At 43.1% G+C, this 19309-nt stretch overlaps 1 protein-coding gene across 13 annotated transcripts in view; it reads left to right on the top strand.

The window, feature by feature from the left end:
* The window catches only part of ppp1r12a (protein phosphatase 1, regulatory subunit 12A), a 72721-nt gene that overhangs the window by 33881 nt on the left and 19531 nt on the right, over nt 1–19309 (top strand). For 4 of the 13 annotated variants that reach the window (XM_033614703.2, XM_078165415.1, XM_033614699.2 and 1 more), the window contains exons 4-18: nt 4537–4696; nt 5334–5478; nt 5566–5640; nt 6159–6250; nt 6441–6598; nt 8115–8236; nt 12121–12345; nt 12436–12527; nt 12808–12921; nt 13627–13779; nt 15892–16071; nt 16441–16614; nt 17979–18069; nt 18461–18637; nt 18733–18907. In XM_033614703.2, coding sequence (XP_033470594.1) covers nt 4537–4696; nt 5334–5478; nt 5566–5640; nt 6159–6250; nt 6441–6598; nt 8115–8236; nt 12121–12345; nt 12436–12527; nt 12808–12921; nt 13627–13779; nt 15892–16071; nt 16441–16614; nt 17979–18069; nt 18461–18637; nt 18733–18907 — 2133 coding nt within the window. The remainder of the gene's footprint in view (nt 1–4536; nt 4697–5333; nt 5479–5565; nt 5641–6158; nt 6251–6440; nt 6599–8114; nt 8237–12120; nt 12346–12435; nt 12528–12807; nt 12922–13626; nt 13780–15891; nt 16072–16440; nt 16615–17978; nt 18070–18460; nt 18638–18732; nt 18908–19309) is intronic. The other 9 variants (XM_078165414.1, XM_033614701.2, XM_078165421.1 and 6 more) reach the window with 6 other exon arrangements.

The raw sequence follows: 19309 nt of genomic DNA, 5'->3' as shown, positions 1-19309 counted from the left end.
TTTTTTATCTCAATGAAATGCACCGAAACAAATGTATATGTGACACAAAACGGCAGTTTGTTACTTTAGCCACTAAAAAATATGCTGGTGATTGGTTTTATTTACCAGTCACCTTGTCTGGTGAGTCAAAAAGTTCATTTCGGACACTGATTTCAGCTCAGTTCAAGAGGACGCCATTAATGTTTACGTAACATGCTGTCAAAAGCACAAGCCTCTTGTCTGTGAGTAGATCCACGCTTTCCTTTGTGTAGTGGCGCAGTTCGTAGAAAGAAAACTGTTACTGCACGAAACTGCTCACAACAACACCTGTGGATTATTTTCAGTCCTGATTCCTGGAAAGAGACATTACTGTTGAGTTTTTCAAATGGAAGCCATCTAGTTTAATTATAGTGGAGAGAAGGCAGACATCTCTACGGCCGATATCTCCAACACTCGGCAACTCACACCAAAACAATAGTATTTGAGTTTGGGATGAACTGTCCCTTTCAGCAAGCTATAAGCAAGTGTTTGCATTGCATAGAAAAATGCGACACTGAATAGCGACTGTTATTGAAAGGTTGCTGTAAGGCAGAAGATGCACAGTCTCTATTCACACTATTTTGAGTGTATTGCAGAAACAGGGCTGCCGGTGTCTTTACAGTTATTAAAGTCCAGGTCCAAGCGTTAAAAAGCGCAGGCTATCCAGTTAAAGTTACACCCAGAGTGTTGTTTGCATGTTGCGCTCCTTGTTCGTGTTATATAACGGCGGTGAGACATGCACCCACCCGAACCTCAAGCATCTCGGCCAGCGGCAGCTGTCAGCTTTGATTTGCTGACGTCTGAAGATGTGCCGCCTGGTTCGGAGCATCCGCACGCTCCCTCCCCTAAGATCCATCACTGACAGATGCAAAACAAAATGTGCATCTTCATTTGCCACGCTCATAGACCTCACAGAGCCAAACTAGTGAATACATTTTCATTATGTGGACGTTACGTATTCAAGTTTGAGCTGTATTTATTTATTCTTTAATGCAGACTTGCATAAATGTGCTTTTGAGATAAAACTGCACTGACGAATGAATGTGCGATGATCCTGGCCTCGGGGCTGCTGCAGACAATCCACAGCTCAGTCCTCTGTGCGAGAGGTAGCAGGCAGCATTATGCAACTAGCTGTTGTGTAACGCTTCTGTATGATTGTAATGTGATTTTCTCCTCTCAAAGAGACACCAGTCATGGGGTTAAACTTGTTAGCAAGTGGCCACGGTTTCCCCTCAGCAGGGACAGCCTCTAGATCCTCTCCTTGACCCTGATTGGGTCAAGTGACTGGACAACCTCCGTCGCCCTCCTTCCCCTTCTCCATCAGCTGCTTCATGAGGGCTGCTGTCTGTCCTTGTGATGGACTGAAGGTGGATAATCTCACTGTGTCTCTATATCGCACTCTGTCCCTGGTGCTGAGAGGACACACGGCTGAAACTGTAGTTTCCTCTCAGTTTAAAATAATTGTTTTCTTTCTTCTCTCCTAAAAAGCCAGCAGTAACAGTTCTTATCTCAGAGGATCCTGGTGCCTGCTTCAGGGTAGATATCTGAAGATATTTCATTCTGGCCTCACCAGACATACTGTAGGTACAGTATACTGTAGGTGAGGTGGAGGGGGAGGCAAGTCCTTTTTTGGTCTATTGGATTTTCTTTTTATCTTCTCCTGTGGAAGATGTGCTGTTCTCTTGTAAAAACTTGACTTTGAACCGCTGCCAACTCTTCCACTCCTTCCTGTTCTGTAGTCCTACTTAGAGGCCATTAGGCTCCCTGCTTTTTATAGACACAGTGTAGGCTACTTCCCAAGAGATCACGGGGCGCTGGTCTACCTGGCCAGCTCCCATTGCCTACATTAACTGAGCTGCACTCAGGAAGTTGAGGTTAATTTTCCTCCACAGAGTGTGTGTACTGCGTTTAACTCTAACTTGGCAAGTTGGGATGGATTTACATGACAGCTGAGGTTAGAATTGTAGCATTTCTGTAGATCTCACACCTTTTTGATTTTAATAATTAAATCGAGTTAGACTATGCATACCTGGTCACGCTTCAAAGTTAAGTGCACACAGATTAAAATTAGCTAGTTTACATTCAAAGGTCTCAATTTGAATTTTGAACTTATTTCAGTCCCAACAAATTAACTAGTTGATGTTCATATCTTTAGTTTTCTTATAAATAGAATTAAACCTTGTGAACATCATTCACTCACAGATATTTCCTTAAGGCTAATTTATACTCCCTTTACGTATGAAAATAGATACGTCCATTTCATACATTGTAAACGCCACTGCCCTTATGCTGTCTTGCGTCCTTTATATGGGCATAGGTACAGTCAAGAGATTACTAGAGGGCAGAGTGGAAAGTTTCACACAACAACAAAAGAGGTGACAGTGGAGGAGGTCGTAATATTGTACCTTTAAAAGGAGGCGTCCTTCTATATGACGGTGTTCTGTGATGCCATCAGATACGTCCTGTCATGTGGACAGAGAATTCTTTTTGCTTTATTACTGATTTGTTCCATTCCGCCATTATTTCAATATGTACATCATCTTCTATGGTCGTGTCTCGCTTGAACTATGCTACACTGTCTCCACCATTCGTCCACATCTGTAAGCTCTCAGAAATCGTGCACAAATATGGATAAAATGAGTGTGGACAGAAGGCTCTGTTGGTCTCTGTATCTAATGTTAAGTGTAAATGAGCCCTTAGACTGGTCTTATGCTTCAACTTGACATTGGGGCTGGTTTTAAACAACCAACGGGCACAGTCTCCTTTAAATATTCATATGAACCTTCGCAGTACCGGTAGCTGTGTTGTCTGAATTGTCAGTGGCACGTTGTGTTGAAGTCTGTTCTCCTGTGAAACAGTGGGTAGGGGAAACCCATATCTATAAGGACAATTACTGGCATGCAGTACAGCAGTATGGGAGCATCGTTAACCATCGCAAGAGTCAACGATGCTTATGTTCATAAGTTGAAAATGAATACATTTAGTTCACCCTTCACCAAAAACATGAGTCAGTTATATGAACGCGCACTTGCACAACTCTGCATACTCAATATAACTCGTGTCGGTGTTGATGAAATACACAACAATGTGCGACACTAGACTAGGCTAGATCATAAATGACGTCTTCTAATGTCATGCAGATTTTTAAAAGTGTCTGCTGCAAGTAAATTGTGTCTTTAATTTAGATTTTGATCACAATTCATATTTGTTAGCTTCTTGACATGTCATAGAATATGTAATTATCTAGCCTAAGTTGTGTGAACAGTTTCTGGTTTTTGTAACCTTTTAAAAATTGTGACAATATTTTAGCAGGCATATCTAAGTAACCACTGACCAGCCAGCCATAGTGAGACACTGGTGAGGTGTCCCAAAGTCATTTGGTTTAAAATGTTTTAAGGAAAACTTGAAATTCCGTCGAACATAACCTCAGATCCGGACTCATCGTCATAAGATCTGGTTTCACTTTCTTAGACTTCAGTCCACTGATGAGCAATGAACCAGAGTATTACTGTTACCTTTCTCAGTGTGAGCCTGTGTTGTGTGTGATATTTAAGGCATATCAAAAAACTGCGCGAATAAAAAGCTCACAGCAGATGTCTTCATGACTTTGTTTTTGAATTTGAAGTGTCCTCTTCTTGTCTAACAGACCACCTTGTGCTCCTCTCCAGCGAGCAATGACTGAATTTCTGGGGTAAAGTTAGACCTCTCCTCCGCCTGCCCATTTGCCTAAGCCAAGCTCGCAGACACAGATGTCCCCTTTCATTGGTTTAAAAGCTCGAGGCAATCTTGGAGCTTTCTGGAGTGTCAGGAAATGAGCGATGATGTATCCTTGGGAGTAGAACAAAAACCTATAAGATCAGCTGCAGTTTTGGCTCCTGCCCCAGAGCACTTCTTGGATCACTGTTTACGCAGTTCGACACAGTTAACACTCAGTCAACGAGGCAACGACTCGTGCGGCCGTGCATTTCAGACCGTCTCGTGCTCCAACCAGGTGTCAACAGGACAATGCAGGCCTGTTTTCACTGCATGAAGCTTATACCTTAGACATATTGACCCACTTAACCAGCTGAGGCCTGTGTGTTTGCAGCAACTATTTCATTGACAAATTGACAGAATATTGGCACAGAAGTAATTGCGAAGGCAGAGCAAGTTCTTTAAAACACCCTCTAGTGTTTACAGGCTGCCAGAATAATGTCACGTCGATTTCTTTTTCCTCTGTAGAACCTTAACGATGGATAGCATTTCTGCATTATCATTACAGTGTTTAAATATGCAGAGATTTATCTTGTGGCTGTGTATTGAAAGATTTCCTGTGTAATCCATACCTACAAGCTAACGTAAAGTATCCCAAACATTCACCTCTCTTGATGTAAACAAGCACAACTTGTTATAAATACCTCAATGTGCCTCGCTCCTCTATTCTCTGAGTTCAGTGTTACAGCTGGCAGCTTGCTCCTAAGTAGCAGCTAATCTGTCAGCGCCAATTTGACAGTATCCATCTCCTGTGTCACACACCAGGGGTGGACATCGAGGCAGCCCGGAAAGAGGAGGAGCGGATCATGCTAAGGGACGCCCGGCAGTGGCTCAACAGCGGCCAGATCCAAGACACACGGCACACCAAGTCTGGAGGGACGGCGCTCCACGTAGCTGCTGCGAAAGGATACGCCGAGGTTTTAAAGTAAGCAGCGGCATTGATTTCACATGTTGAAGACTGAGTGTTAAGTGTTTTCTCTGATGAACTCATTTGTTGCGTGTTGTTACATAAATCCTGTCCGTTTTCTGACGTTATATAAATACTATTTATAGTACAGACAGTGTTGAGGCCTCGCATTGTGTGTTTCTGGTCTCTGAGTCTTGTCAGCGTGTTGTGCTGACATTGTCTCTGTGGGCTGTTAATACAGCTACACCGCTCGAGGAAACTGCAGCCACCTGTCCATCTGGTCCGGGAAGCCAGCCAGCACACTGTACTGCCATAGATAGCTCTGAGATCTCTGATGTTTAGCACAGCCACTATATACAAGAGGGAGATCTAAATGTTTTCCCCGTCATGACAGATTTACGGGCTGCAATATTAGAGCTTTCAAATTTGCCAACCTCATCGTGCGCTCGCTCAGGGATGACTAAGATTTCCAGATTATGTTTCCATGTGTTTAGGGGATGGACTCTGTATCTCATAAATCTGACCCGGGGTTACAATGCTGACGCAGTTCTAAAAGCCTGGACGCTGTCAGCACCTCGAAAGATTAGGTTACAGAATCAAAGCCGAAATAAACAGATTCGCAAATTCTAACAAACACTGTTTCTGGTTCCTGCAGGCTTTTAATCCAAGCAGGGTATGATGTAAATATTAAGGACTATGATGGCTGGACTCCGTTACATGCAGCAGCACACTGGGGCAAAGAGGAAGCATGTAGGATACTGGTGGAGAATCTATGTGACATGGACCTCATTAATAAAATGGTGAGTAACTGGAACTGTCACGAGTCTCGTCGTTAAGTGCCGTGCAATCCATATTATAGATAACATGGGTTTTATTTCCTCCCTCAGGGCCAGACAGCTTTTGATGTAGCAGATGAAGATGTTCTGGGATATTTAGAAGAACTACAAAAGAAGCAAAATCTGGTAAGTTAATGTGTCTGTACTGTCAGCAGTGTTAGTGGTGGTTAAATATGATTGAGTTCATTTTATTTTAAACACAAGACAGGGCTCAGCACTAAATTATAAAAGTAGTTGCCAGGCTTGAAACCAGGGATCAGCTTTTGATTGCTGAAACTGAAATAATGGCTGCTACTTTTAGTCACCATGTGACACAAGGGCCCTGACACACCAAGCCTCAGGTCGTCCTTCACTATAATACATCAATCAATCTTGCAAAGAGCTGTTCATCGACCCTTCAGTGTGAGTGTTAGCTCCTCCATCCTCCTCACATTTATCACCTATTATCCCTTTTTCTTATATGTTAGAAAGTGGTTGCCATTGATTGCAGCTGAAGGCCCAGAATTGGTTGCCAATTTTTCAAAATGGTCGCCACCGGCAACTTGGCAGACGTTACCGTCGTGCCTCACAAGAGAGATTGTGTGTCCAGGATTGTATGTCTTTTCCCCTGTGAGAATATCTGATTTTTGTTTTCTGTTTTGCAGCTGATAGGTGACAAGAAAGACGTTAAGAAATCTCCTTTGATTGAAACGACAACCACTGGGGATAACAACCAATCACTGAAACCACTCAAGAGGTAAATAGCTTGAAAATTCATCAACAGAAACTGTCTGCTAAATTAGTTTTAAGATTATCAAACCATCTGTAGCGTAGGCATAACTAATTAAACTTCTTGTTTGGTTTGAATATTTCATGATGTATCTGTGACTTAAACACTGCACCGATGCTGTTGGTTCTTTACTAATGGTGTTAAATCTGTGTTGCAGCAAAGAAACGCTGCTTCTGGAGCCTGAGAAGAGCGCCCCACGCATCGAGACCTTAGAACCGGAGAAGGTGGATGAAGGAGAGGAGGGGAAGAAGGACGAATCAAGCTGCTCCAGTGAGGAAGAGGATGATGAAGACTCAGAGTCAGAGACTGAAGCAGGTACATGTGAGAGTGTGTGTGTGAGAGAGAGACTTATTTTAGACTTCAGTAGATCAGGTCTGAAAACAAAGCGTTGACTGGGTGTCAGTTGAATCACTGACATAAAATTTAATTCCGTCAGCTCTGTGTCAGCACATAAAATCTTTCTAGTCTTGACTGTAGAGCTGCAGTTAACCATTGTTTTAATGATTATGTCCGACTATGTCCATCTTAGTCTCTAAGGTGATACCTTTAAATTGGGGAATTCTGGATCAATACCAATGTAAAAAATAACAACTTGGCCGATAGCCGATACCAATACACATACTGTTTTTTAAATGCTTTCCACTTTCCCAAGGGGAACTGGATGCGGGCTGCTACTGGCAATCTCTTCACACAACAATAAGATCTCAGAGCCCATCTGCCAAAGAGTCATTTATTCATCTTTTACCTGCTCATTAATTTAACTTTGTGACTGTTCGCCTTGGGCTCTGCTTTTTAGCCTGTACAAAAACTGATCTTATCTCCTCTGCCAGTAGGCTGATGGCAGTCACTAAGGCGAATATCGACCGATAGCAGTGTTCAGCCAATAAATTGGTGCATCCATGCTTTAAATATCTTGTTTTGTAAGTCTAAAACCCAAATATGTTCAGTGTAATATGACAGAGAACAGGGAGACAGAGGAAAGTAGGAAATCTCCTTTCTCGTCGTCGATCATTTTGACTGACAGTCTTAAAAATTCCATCATAATCTATTATTACCCATCATTTTAATTTTATTTTTTTATTGATAAGACATTTAATAACACTTAACTTTCATTTTTTAATTGTTAGTACACAGAACAAGCTTGTAGATGATGCATTTGTAAAGCAGGGGTGTAGTTTTGAAAGCGCACGGGTAGGATGTGGCTTGTTTCAAGGGTTCTGTAGGTTTAAATACATTTGTCAACTATAACTATAAAATGAATGGATGTTTTACCGCCTTCTCATCTTTTAATAGACTGAGAAAAATAGTTTTGTTCACTTAAACACTCAAAGGCTACCGGCTACTTTGAAGATGACATTTTCTGGCATGTTACATTGTGAATCAGTCAACACTCCTTAACTGTCAATATGACAACTCTGACCATTCCCGTTTTTTCTCTCCCATGGAAAGAAAAGATGAACAAACACTGACTATGCAAAGACACTTTAGGCACTCAGTCTACCAATGTGATGGCTAAAGCCAGCTAGACAACGAGGTCATGCACATGAGAAGAGACGATGGCTAATTAATTTGCACAAGGACATAGGTTTGGTGAAGTTACGGAAGATCGCCCTCACTGTCATAATCTGCCAAAATGATGGATGGCCTTCAGATTTTAAGGTCATTGTTTCAAACATTCAATCAGTGACAGAAAATATTTGGTAAAGGTGACCTCTGATCTCCATATTTAAGAGGCTGAATATTTAGTCCATTGATTATGCGAGTGGTCACCTAATTGTTGCAGCTCTAATTCTCTGAGCATAATCAACTCTTTTCTTTTCGACTCCTCCAGATAAGACCAAGCCTTCTGCATCGGTGAGCAACAGCACGACGCCCGCCCCGACCAGCATCACCGTGTCACCTCCGACTAGCCCAACCAACCAGGTGACAACCCCCACTTCACCGGTAAAGAAGGTGCGACCTGGTGGACGTGTTATTCATCACCCTACCCTGCGCAGACAGCTGCCACAGCACTGGCAGAAAAAACAAAAGACAGATTTCATTCAAATTAGCAGCTGGTTGGTTTCAAAACGCCTTGGAGGAAATTAAACGCTGCAGCACAGCTGTGATGTAATCATGTCACTATTCCCCCCCCCTCAAACCATTTCAAGTAGTAACTGCACCTCCTCTGTCACATCGGCTTTACTCTGCTGAGACATGTCGGTGCCTCACTCTCTACACAAATCAGTGAAATCCACCATCTATTTAGTTTCTCTCTCCCTTGAACACAAACCTAATTTCACAGCCGGCTGATGATACTGAGGCGTTTACGTAAAAGCAGTTCACACTCCAGGCCATCACAGAAATAGTTGTCCCTGGTTGTGATTTGTGCTCCTCATGTTGCAGTACAATGAGTGCACACAGCTAACAAATGTCACAGAGGCCCTGAGAGTGACAATTTACGACTAATTGTCAGAGGCGTTTAACAAACATGGCAACGGGCTGCACAGTGGGGATGATTGGTGGCAGATGCTGGATGATGTTAACAGTTTACTATAAGAGGAGGCTGGAGTACACAGAGCACTGGAGTGGATTGGTTGTCAGGAATGAAAACCAGGGCTTGCATAGCAGTGATTTCCCACTTTGTGTCTGCTGCCCTCTGCTGGCAAAATGAATCCATGCATTTAACTAAAGTGAATCTGCCTCCTTCAGTCAATGTGACATCATGTTTAACTGTAGGTGTTTTCGAGTGTTTGTGTGGCCAAAGTTAACCTGGGATGCTTCGAGACCCAAAAAGGAAACCCCTAAATTAAAGCCATGATAATCATTGACACTGTCTACAGATTTCATTACCTTTTGACGCTCCAGAATGTTGCTCAAAGGGTAAGTTGGTATTTTCCTAGACACTGTTTTACCACATTTTATGTCTTAGTAACTAATAGGAACAACCATTTTTGAAACTGGTCCAGTATGGAGCGAGAGCGCTGCAGCTGGCAGTCGCGACACATGCTGCAATGGAACCAATCGAAGCATGTTTGCACCATCAATGTTTGTCCTTTAAAGTGTTTGTTTTTGACAGTGACAGGCTCAGATTGTTATTCCAAGTGTCTGACAATAGTATGGAAAGGATCCCTACAAACATAGACCCTTTTTTAAACAGGAAGATCCTTTTTGTTTAACTACAAACAGCCCTGAAATCGCCATCACCAACTCCACCAGACTCCATTTAAATAAACAGTAATTTTAGCGTGTATAGAATCAGCATATTTTCACATCTAACTGAGTGAATTAAAGGTTTATTTCAACCAAACCACAGTTGGTGATTGTTGGAACAGTGAAGAGACAAACCAAGATGGTTTGAAGTGTGAATTGTATTTTATAATGATAAAATTACTGGTTATTTAAATGGGTTCTGGTGGGTTTGGACATGGCAATTTCAAGCTTGTTTCTTGCAAACAAAAATGGTCTTTGTCTTGTCTTTTGCCTTTAATTGATACGACAGTATTAAGTGTGAGAGGTGGAGAGAGAGAGAGACGGGATGACGTGCAGCAAAAGGCCACAAGCTGGAGTTGAACCCATGGCCGCTGTAGCAAGGACATTGCCATTGTACGTGGGACACCTGCTCTGCCCACCGAGCTACTGGGTGCCCCCACAAAAAAGATCTTAACCTTTAACAAAAAGGTCTATCTCTGTCGGGATCCGTTCCACCATGTTGTCAGACAGTTAAAACAATAATCTGAGCCTGTCAGTGGCAAAAACAAGCACTTTTAGTGGACGTAAAATGATGGAAACAGCTCCAAAATAGTTGTCGCCATTCCAACCAGACTCTAAATTACTGTTCATTTAAATAAAGTCAACAGAAAAGAAAACTCACAGAAAAACCCATCTTGGTTCATTTTTTCCACTGTTCTAACAATTACCAACTCTGGTTTGGTTAAAAGAAAACCCCTTATTTATCCAGTTAGATGTGCAAATGTCCTTGTTCCATACACACTAAAATTACAGTTTATTTAAATGGAGTCTGATGGAACTGACAGTAGCAATTTTGGGGCTGTTTTCAGTCAAACAAAAAGGATCTTACTCTTTAACAAAAAGGTCTATCTCTGTAGGGATCCTTTCCATAATGTTGTCAGACACTTACAACAATAATCTGAGCCTGTCAGTGGCAAAAACAAACACTTTTAGTGGATGTAAACTGATGAAAACAGCCCCAAAATTACCATTCAAACCAGGCTCCAAATAAATAGTAATTTTGTCATCATAAAACAAATCAACAGAAACAAAAGAAAACTGTACCAACAACTCTGGTTTGGTTGAGATAAACCCTTAATTTACTCTGTTAGATGTGCAAATATTCTTGATCCATACACACTAAAATTACTGTATACTGTGAATGGAGTCTGGTGGAAATGACAGTAGCAATTTCGGGCCTGTTTCTGGTTAAAGAAAAAGAATCTTACTCTTAAACAAAAAGGTCTATCTCTGTAAGGATCCTTTCAGTAATGTTGTCAGACATTTAGAATAACAACCTGAGCCTGTCAGTGGCAAAAACAAGCTCTTTTAGAGGAGGTACATGTGGTTACATTGCAGCTTGTTTCACCTCTTGCTCAGTGCTGGACCAGTTTTAAAAAATAGTTGTCTCCATCAGTCACTTAGACACAAAAACAGGAGAAAATAAGGTCCAGGTTGAAAATTACTCAAGTTACCCTTTAAATAAGAGGACACCCTTTAGTTGTTGGGTCAGTGGCCACCTATCCAAAACTTTCTAAATGTTTTTTCTGCTTCGTCTCTTGCAATGATGTCCTTGTCCCAGTCCTCCTTTGAAGCCTAGTGCTCACACATCACAATGTCTTCTGTCTTAACAAAGAGTGAAGAAAACATTAACAATGTGCAGTTTTGACACTACCAAATGTTTGTTGGATCTGTCACTTATTCCAACTGAGAACAATAGCAGTAGTCCCCCTCCCCCTGGTTTGGCAGTAAGCATTGTGTGGTGTGACTAGGCCTTAAAAAATCTGTCCTTGCCATAAAGTTCTTTTGCTGCTTCTTCTGTCTTATTCTGGCTTTTTATCTCTGTCTCAACCTCCTCCCTGCCCTGCCCTCCTTCCCTCCCTCCCTCTCTCTGCGTCTTTCTCATCCTGGCCTCTTGTCTTGGTTGGCTGTAGTTTGAATGTATTACTCCCCTCATGCCTGTGGCGGAGCCGGGCTGTCCTGCATTGTGGCGTCAAGGCTTGCGCAAAACTGGCATTTCTCTAGTGCCCAAAAAACCTATGGTGAGGCATTGGTGTGCACCGGAGTTGTTCTCTCATCCTACATGCACCTGTGCACTGACAAAGTACTTAACACTCCTAACCACCCTGGCCCCATCCAGGTGATGCTGAACCTCCATAACGCTGACTTTCACTCATCAACATGGTGTTTCCACTTGTAATCAACACTGTGTCCTGGTCGTGCTTCTACTGTGTGTCTGTGTGGCTTCTGTGTTTTTGTTTAGTTGCTTGTTTTCTTTTTGTGTATGTGGCCAAATCTGAAAACAGTCGGACCCTAAAATCTCAACAGGTTTAATTCCCCTTTCACCAACTGTCATATTGTGAGAGTAGAGTTTACTCAGGAATAACTTGCGTCCAGTAGTAGTAACAGTGGATGTGATTGTACCTTAACCGGCATGCCCGTCCTTAAAAATGTCCTAATGGTCTCACCGTTTAAACTTAAATCACAGCCCCTGGAGATTAATCCAAACTGTTTGTGACCTGACTGACTTCTGTGTTACTCACCCAGATGACTAAAGAAATTTCATTTAACATCTTTATACTTTTATAACGTTGCACACTAAACGGCTGCCGCTTTCTCCCTCTCAGGCCCCTCAGCCTGCTGGAAAGGTCTCCACCAAAGTGGAGGAGGAGAGGAAGGACGAGTCTCCGGCGTCATGGCGGCTGGGTTTGAGGAAGACGGGCAGCTACGGGGCGCTAGCCGAGATCACCGCCACCAAGGAGGCTCAGAGGGAGAAGGACACGACCGGAGTGATGCGCTCGGCCTCGAGCCCTCGCCTCTCCTCCTCTCTGGACAACAAAGACAAAGAGAAGGTCAGTATAAAATATTAAAATCTAGTCGAATTTAAAGTTATTGTATACGTGCTCACTGACATGAGTCTGTTTTTGTTACTCTGTCTGCAGGAAAAGGATAAAGGAACTCGGCTGGCCTACGTGGCCCCCACCATCCCCAGGAGACTGGCCAGTACTTCAGACATTGACGAGAAGGAAAACAGGTGAAACCCGGGAGCCGAGTGGCTCTGTGCAAACATGCATTGGCATGAGCGGCTCCTGCTGCCCACTGCTGTGTGTTGCAGGCAAAAGGCCTCAATGCTCTGCATGGTGTGTTGGCCCTGAGACACTGCCTTTGGTTAGGTTGTGTAGCAATGATAGGGTAGATTTGATAGTGGGTAGAATAAGGGTTAACGGTGAAGATTGTGTGTTTCATAAGTACATATGTATGTCAGTATCTGTTTGGGGAAGCCTGAGGTGCTATTGAAGCTTGTGGTTCCCCAGGGACTCTACCGCTCTGATTCGTAGCGGCTCGTACACCCGGCGACGCTGGGACGACGACCTGAAGAACAGTGAAGGAAGCGCCTCCACCAACCGAACCCCCAGCTACCAGCGCAGGTTAGCCTCTCCTGCGACGCAACACTCTGCCAAACCTCCACCCTTCATCTCATCATCAGATCTCTGCTCCATCTGATGTGATGTGTTTATTCATTCTGAGGTCGACCTGTAGAAACTGTGTAGACGGCATTGATAGTTGTTTATCAATCATCTACTGTACAGTTTGCTTGGATGATGTCATCAGAGTTACATGCTTCCATGCACAGCAGCAGCTACTGAGAAAGCTTTTTCTCTACCACTGCCACAAGAGTCTGTTGCATGACTGTACCTGTCCCGTCAGGTTGCTGTGCCACTGAGTTTAAAATGTATTGCTCTGACATTTTAACGAGGCTATATACCTGTGAGATAAAGTTCCCAGGGTTGTTTGTGGCACAAAACCTAGACGTGGACTTATGCTGCATTCATGTCATATGGGGAAATACTGGATGCAAACCTTCTTCATTATTCTATATCAGTATAAAACTTTGATTAATCATCAAAAATCTGCAACAAATTTTAATTTACGGCATCTCCAAACACTTTAAAACTCATGATCTCTCTTAAAATCATCAAATCAGCATCCCCCCCCCCATATGACATGAATGCACCAATAGTGTGTCAAAGCTTAATAGTCTTAAATATGTATGTTTCTTGTACTATATCTGTGTGTGTGCGCCTCCACCGCTAACATGCCTCTCTCGCCCACCCCGCCTGCCAACACGCCAGCACGTCCCACACGCTAGCACTAGGGCGGAGCGGCAGCACGCGGGACGTGCCAGCCAAGTCTTCGTCCACCTCCAGCTTGGACCCTAACACCTGTAATACTAAACCCTGGCAACCACCCACCTCCCACTACCCGTCTTACAGCATTTACCGCAGGTACACCAGCCTCCTCCCGGGGCGCCACCATCTCCACACCCACCTGTCCTCTCTGACTGTATGTCCCTGCTCTGCTGCAGTGCCCACCATGTGTACTGTGTTACTCTGGTTGCATTTATTGTGCTAATGAATATCAGAAGACATGCTTGTTTATCACTCAGTCCAGAGAGGAGATTTAAATGTCTTCCAACTCACCCAGTAAATGTAGAGCTGCAACAAGTATTTGAATTATCAACTAGGTAATGGACAAAAAATAAATAAATTGGTAACTATTTTTGGTTATTTAATGATCATTTAAGTAATTTTTTAGACAAAAAGCAAAAAAAAAAAAAAATCTGGTTTCATGTTTCTTAAATGTGAAATTTTAATGTTTTTTTGTCATTCAAGTGATAAGAAACTGAATATTTTTTGGATTTTCGGACTGTTGATCCATTGAAACACACCGTTTTGTCGATGACTCCTTGGATTTGGGGAATTACTCGGCATTTTTCACTATTTTCTGACATTATATTGACAGAAAAATTAATTGATTAATTGAGAAAATAAAGGGCAGATTAACTGATCATTAAAATAATCGTTAGTTGCAGCCAGAGGATTTCAAACTTGCCTTTTATGGACGAGATAGCAAAATTAAGTAGCGATGTCATTGAGTAACACTGTGACACTGCTGTCCTATCATTGACAGTATGTTTAGCATAATTTTTACTGAAGCAGCAGTATTTAAAATTTTCTTTTTAAATCAATCGTCATTATTAGAACTTAGTCATAACTAACAGAACCTTTAACCCTTCCTTAAATAACCATAGGATTGGCAAAAAAACAATACATCTCCCAGTTTTTGCAAATGAGGGTTTCATTCCTTATTTCTTAAAGCAATACTTCACCCCTCAAATGACAATCTGTACATCAAGTACTCCCCGTGTTATGTTGAATTTATGAAGTACACTTTGTTTTTCTCCCATGCCTTCACGGTGAATGAAGAATCCAAAAATGTTCAAAGTTCTTGATGAATTGAAGTCAAAGGGGGCTGCATTAAACAACAGCAAACCTATATCAATACACCTGTTTACAAACTCTCAAATAACTCATGCAGTATAATCCCAGTCTCATTTATATATGTATGCTTAGTACTCCCCAAAGACGTGCTTTTTTGCTAAAATCTTACTATTAAAAACTGAACAGAAAGTGAATCTTATCTATGCTCCCTTCAAAGCCAGACTCCGTTGACAAAAACAGTAATTTTACCTCGCTGAACACAGGAGCTGCTGGTCTACTGCTGCCTCGATCGGTAGTGTTATTGTGTGACTTTAGTGTTTTAAAGGGTTAGTTCGAACTCCCTAAAGTCACTCAACACACTACAGATGAAGGCAGCAGTAGACCAGCAGCTCCTGTGTTCAGTGAGGTAAAATTACTGTTTTTGTCAATGAGGTTTGGCTTTGAAGAGATCATAGATAAGCCTCACTGTCCTTTCAGTTCCCCTTTAGAAAGGGCTGTCTGTTTGGGAAGTACTGAGCGTACAACTGGATAAATGAGACTGTGAGAGCTTGTAAACAGATGTTTCGTTATAGTTTTGCTGTCGATTGTCTGTGACTTCAATTCAAGGTGAATTTTCTCAGTTTTTGGATTCTTCATTCACTGGAGGCATGCAAGAAAATCAAAGTTTTCTTCACTGAATCAATGTAACACAGGGGGGATAATTGACATACAAAGGGCCATTTTGTGGGTGAAGTACCTTTTTGAATATAATACATGCGCAGAGCCATCATTACTGGCAGCAGAAGGAGAATGTTTCAAACCTCTGCAATAGAAAATGTAAAAGAGGCACTAGAACTGTGAAGAAAAAAGGATCACTGCCTCCTACTTTAAGTTTAATTTTCTAAACGCATTGACGTAAACACTGCTTTCTTGTCATAAAGATTACACAAAAGGAAGGTGCAGTTTTGTTATCCTATAGAAAACCCTCTCATTCTTATTTCTTTTCCCTCTAATCTCATGCAGTGACAGAATTCTAATATCTAATGAATCACCATTGTAGTTCATCATAGCTGTGTTTGTATCCCGCTCTGACTTACTGATGACTCTTCTTTGTTTATCTGACATTTTGTCCTCCAGCGGCTCTTTTGGCAGAAGACACGAGGACTTGGGTTCCTCGACCACCTCCTCCTCCTCCTCCTCCTCCTCCACGACCACCACCACCTCCTCATCTGTTACCTCGCCCACAGGCCATCGCGGCCTGCTCTCCAGCCTGGGCTCCTCCTCCACCCGCACTGGCTCCACCAGTCTCACCAGCAGGTACATGAACACGACTGCCATCATCCAAACGTGAAAATGAGACACAAGACGTGTGCGACCTGTAGCATGTGGATATTTAACTAGTTTTGTAACTCCATGGGGGGTTTATTTAAGTTGAAGTACATTCTTGTGACATTGTATCCTTATCTTGAGCTCAAGATGAATCTGTAGCTAAGAAAATGCACAGAAATAGTGTGTTTGATACGGGTATAGGAATGCTACAGTACCTGTCTTCCAAAATGGCTGCCAGCAGACATGTGGCTTCACTTACAGGCCCTCTGAAACCACATATTTCAGTTTTATGATAAAAACAGTTGAAATAGAGTCAGTCAGGCTTCGTGTCTTTATAAAACACTGGTGTGTAAACAGGTACTGGTCAGAGGAGAGAGGGGAGGAGAGGGAAAAGGAGAAGGAGAAGGAGTCCGCCGCGGTCATTCCCACTATAAACACTGGCTCTACTACGACCACCACATCTACCACTATCACCACCCCCGCCATATCTACCACTACCACCACCGGCACCGTCACTGGCGAAAGACGCAGGTAACACAAACACACGCCGTTTACTTTTCAATCATAAAGAAGTTATTCATGTCCATATTAACTCTCACTGTAGCATCCAGATGTGTCAGTGGGGTAATCTCCCCTGGATCTGTGTCAAAGTTCTGTTTTTATTTGCCAATGCTGGTTTGTTATTCGATGATATTTACAATTTGTAATTCAGCTTTTGTTTAGTCGGGGATGTGAGCTGCTGCTATTTTGGACTCTCAGTGTCCCACAGCGTTTTGTCTGTGCCCTTTTTTTCCTTTGCATGAGTTATAATCTCTTTGGAAAAGACGAGCACTTAAATTATCTTGTTTAACTAACTGTATTTATGTTCTGTTTTTGTTTATGCGTATTCAATTTCAAGATCAGCTCAGTTATTGGAACAAACATTTACTGTGAGCAGCTTCAAGAAATATCAGGCTCATCCTTAAAAGCTTCCATCAGTCACACAGTAATCCGGATGCATTTCCTCTGTTTGAGAAGCGGGTGTGTGTGTGTGTGTGATCTTCTGTATGCACAGCGTGGAGGGGAAGGGAGAGCTCGCGAGTGTCACAGAAAGCATGTGTTTGCACGTGTGTTTGAGTGGGGTCGAGTGCTCGTCTTCCTGTTGCGGTGCTGAAATGAGCCACCTGTCACAGTGGGAGTGGGGCAGGGGCTGTGTCAGAGCCGGGACCAGCGACGGCTCCAGCGACTTTTCCTTATAAGGAAGGTGGGCAGAAGCCGCACATTTTGCTCAAGGCCGAGGCTCCACGCTGCACTGAATGAGTTCATGCTGCTGTGTGGCCGACAGAGGCACAGCGAGAGAAAGTGCTAGAATAGCTCAGTGTTTTCTTTCCCAAAATTGCGCCTGTTGAGCCTGATACTGTTATAGCAAGACGTTAAACTCAGAGACTTGTATCCTGATTTACTATAGTAACATAAAGTAGGTTTATCTTTGGAAACTAAAACATCTTCCATGAATATCCTGCCTCACATTAGGGACGCTTCTAATAGTTTCCCTGACGTTAAACGGAAGTTTAAACTTGAACTCGTCGACTAGTCTGGAGCCTATCCCAGCTGACATTGGGTGAGAGGCAGGGTACACCCTGGACAGGTCACCAGACTATCACAGGGCTGACACATAGAGACAGACAACCATTCACACTCACATTCACACCTACTTAGAGTCACCAATTAACCTGCATGTCTTTGGACTGTGGGGGGAAGCCGGAGCACCTGGAGGAAACCCACGCTGACACGGGGAGAACATGCAAACTTTCCCCATCTCAACAGTCACCTGATGCTAGAGTTTAGTGTTTATGCTCTTATTGCCAAACAGTTAATCTTAACCATGTGTTTATTTGTGTCTTTGCCTACATCAGGTCCTACCTGACGCCAGTGCGAGACGAGGAGTCAGAGTCCCAGAGGAAAGCTCGCTCCAGACAGGCCCGACAGTCGAGGAGGTCCACCCAGGTCAGTCAGCCACTATTGCCTCTGATATGTTGACAAGTGAAAGCACAGAGTCCCACGTCACGGCGACCTGACGGTGTCCCTGGTGTGCATCCTGGTTTTATAGCCACAGACTGTTTAGATATAGCTGTTAACCTTGTTGAGACGGCACTCTTTGTGTACACAATGGGCACTTAACGTCCCGGCCTACACAAAGAGCTGATGGTTTTACAAGCTGACAGAGTCTTGCAGTTTTTGACACTGAAGATTAAACATTGTAAAGCAGAGATTAGACTTGGATTTTTACTGCAGAGCTCGGAGTTTAATGTAAATGACAAGATTATAGTTATAGAATAAAAAAAAATAATCCAAGCAAGGAATTTAAATTCGATGAATCTTAAATCTGTTTTTCCAGGGTGTGACTCTGACCGACCTGCAAGAGGCTGAGAAAATCAGCAGGAATCGTACCCCAAAGACCCGGGAGGAGGAGAAGGAGGAGAAGGAGAAGCAGGACAAGGAGAAGCAGGAGGAGAAGAAGGAGACGGAGACCAAGGAAGACGATTACCGGTCGAGGTACCGCAGCTATGAAGAGGTACATCTCCGCTCTCAACTTCACTTCTACACCTTGAATATTTGACCACACTGTCCCTCTCACCTGTCGCCCGTCTCCCCCTCTCTCCCTACCAGCGCTACCGGCCTTCGTCCTCCTCCTCTACCTCCTCCATTTCCACACTCAGCACTGCCTCCACCCCGTCCTACACTAGCACCACATTGTCCTCCAGTTCCAGCTCCCTCAACAGGCCCAACAGTCTGACAGGGATCACCTCCTCCTATAGCCGTTCCTCCAGAGACACGGAAAAAGGTCAGTGCCATCTGAATACATCTACAGCTGCTACATGGCCACTAAAACCTCAGACTGGATCCATTTTAAACTGACTACAACAAAGCTCTCCCTACGTAGGCGCAGCATGAGGATGACGCTGTTATCTGTCCTCACAGGTCCACATTAGCACAGGCAAACTGCCACATGTTGATTAAGGGCATGGAGAGACAGAAAGGGATCAGGTTGCATTTAAAATTAAGTCACTCCTCTCTGAACAAACAAATCCATGAAGCATCCCTGGGAAAAAAGAAGACAGTTTTAGTCTGTTGAACTGAAGGAAACACTGACCTCTTTGTTCTCCCACGACCACAACCTCTTTTTTTTTTAATCTTTAATTTTCTCTGAACTCAGGCCAAGTCAAGTTGTGTCTGATTGTTTCTT

This window comes from Epinephelus lanceolatus, chromosome 23, assembly GCF_041903045.1.
Source record: "Epinephelus lanceolatus isolate andai-2023 chromosome 23, ASM4190304v1, whole genome shotgun sequence".
NCBI classification, from domain to species: domain Eukaryota; kingdom Metazoa; phylum Chordata; class Actinopteri; order Perciformes; family Serranidae; genus Epinephelus; species Epinephelus lanceolatus.
The sequence above is the reverse complement of the archived record's forward strand: the minus strand, read 5'-3'. Positions and strand labels throughout refer to the sequence as shown.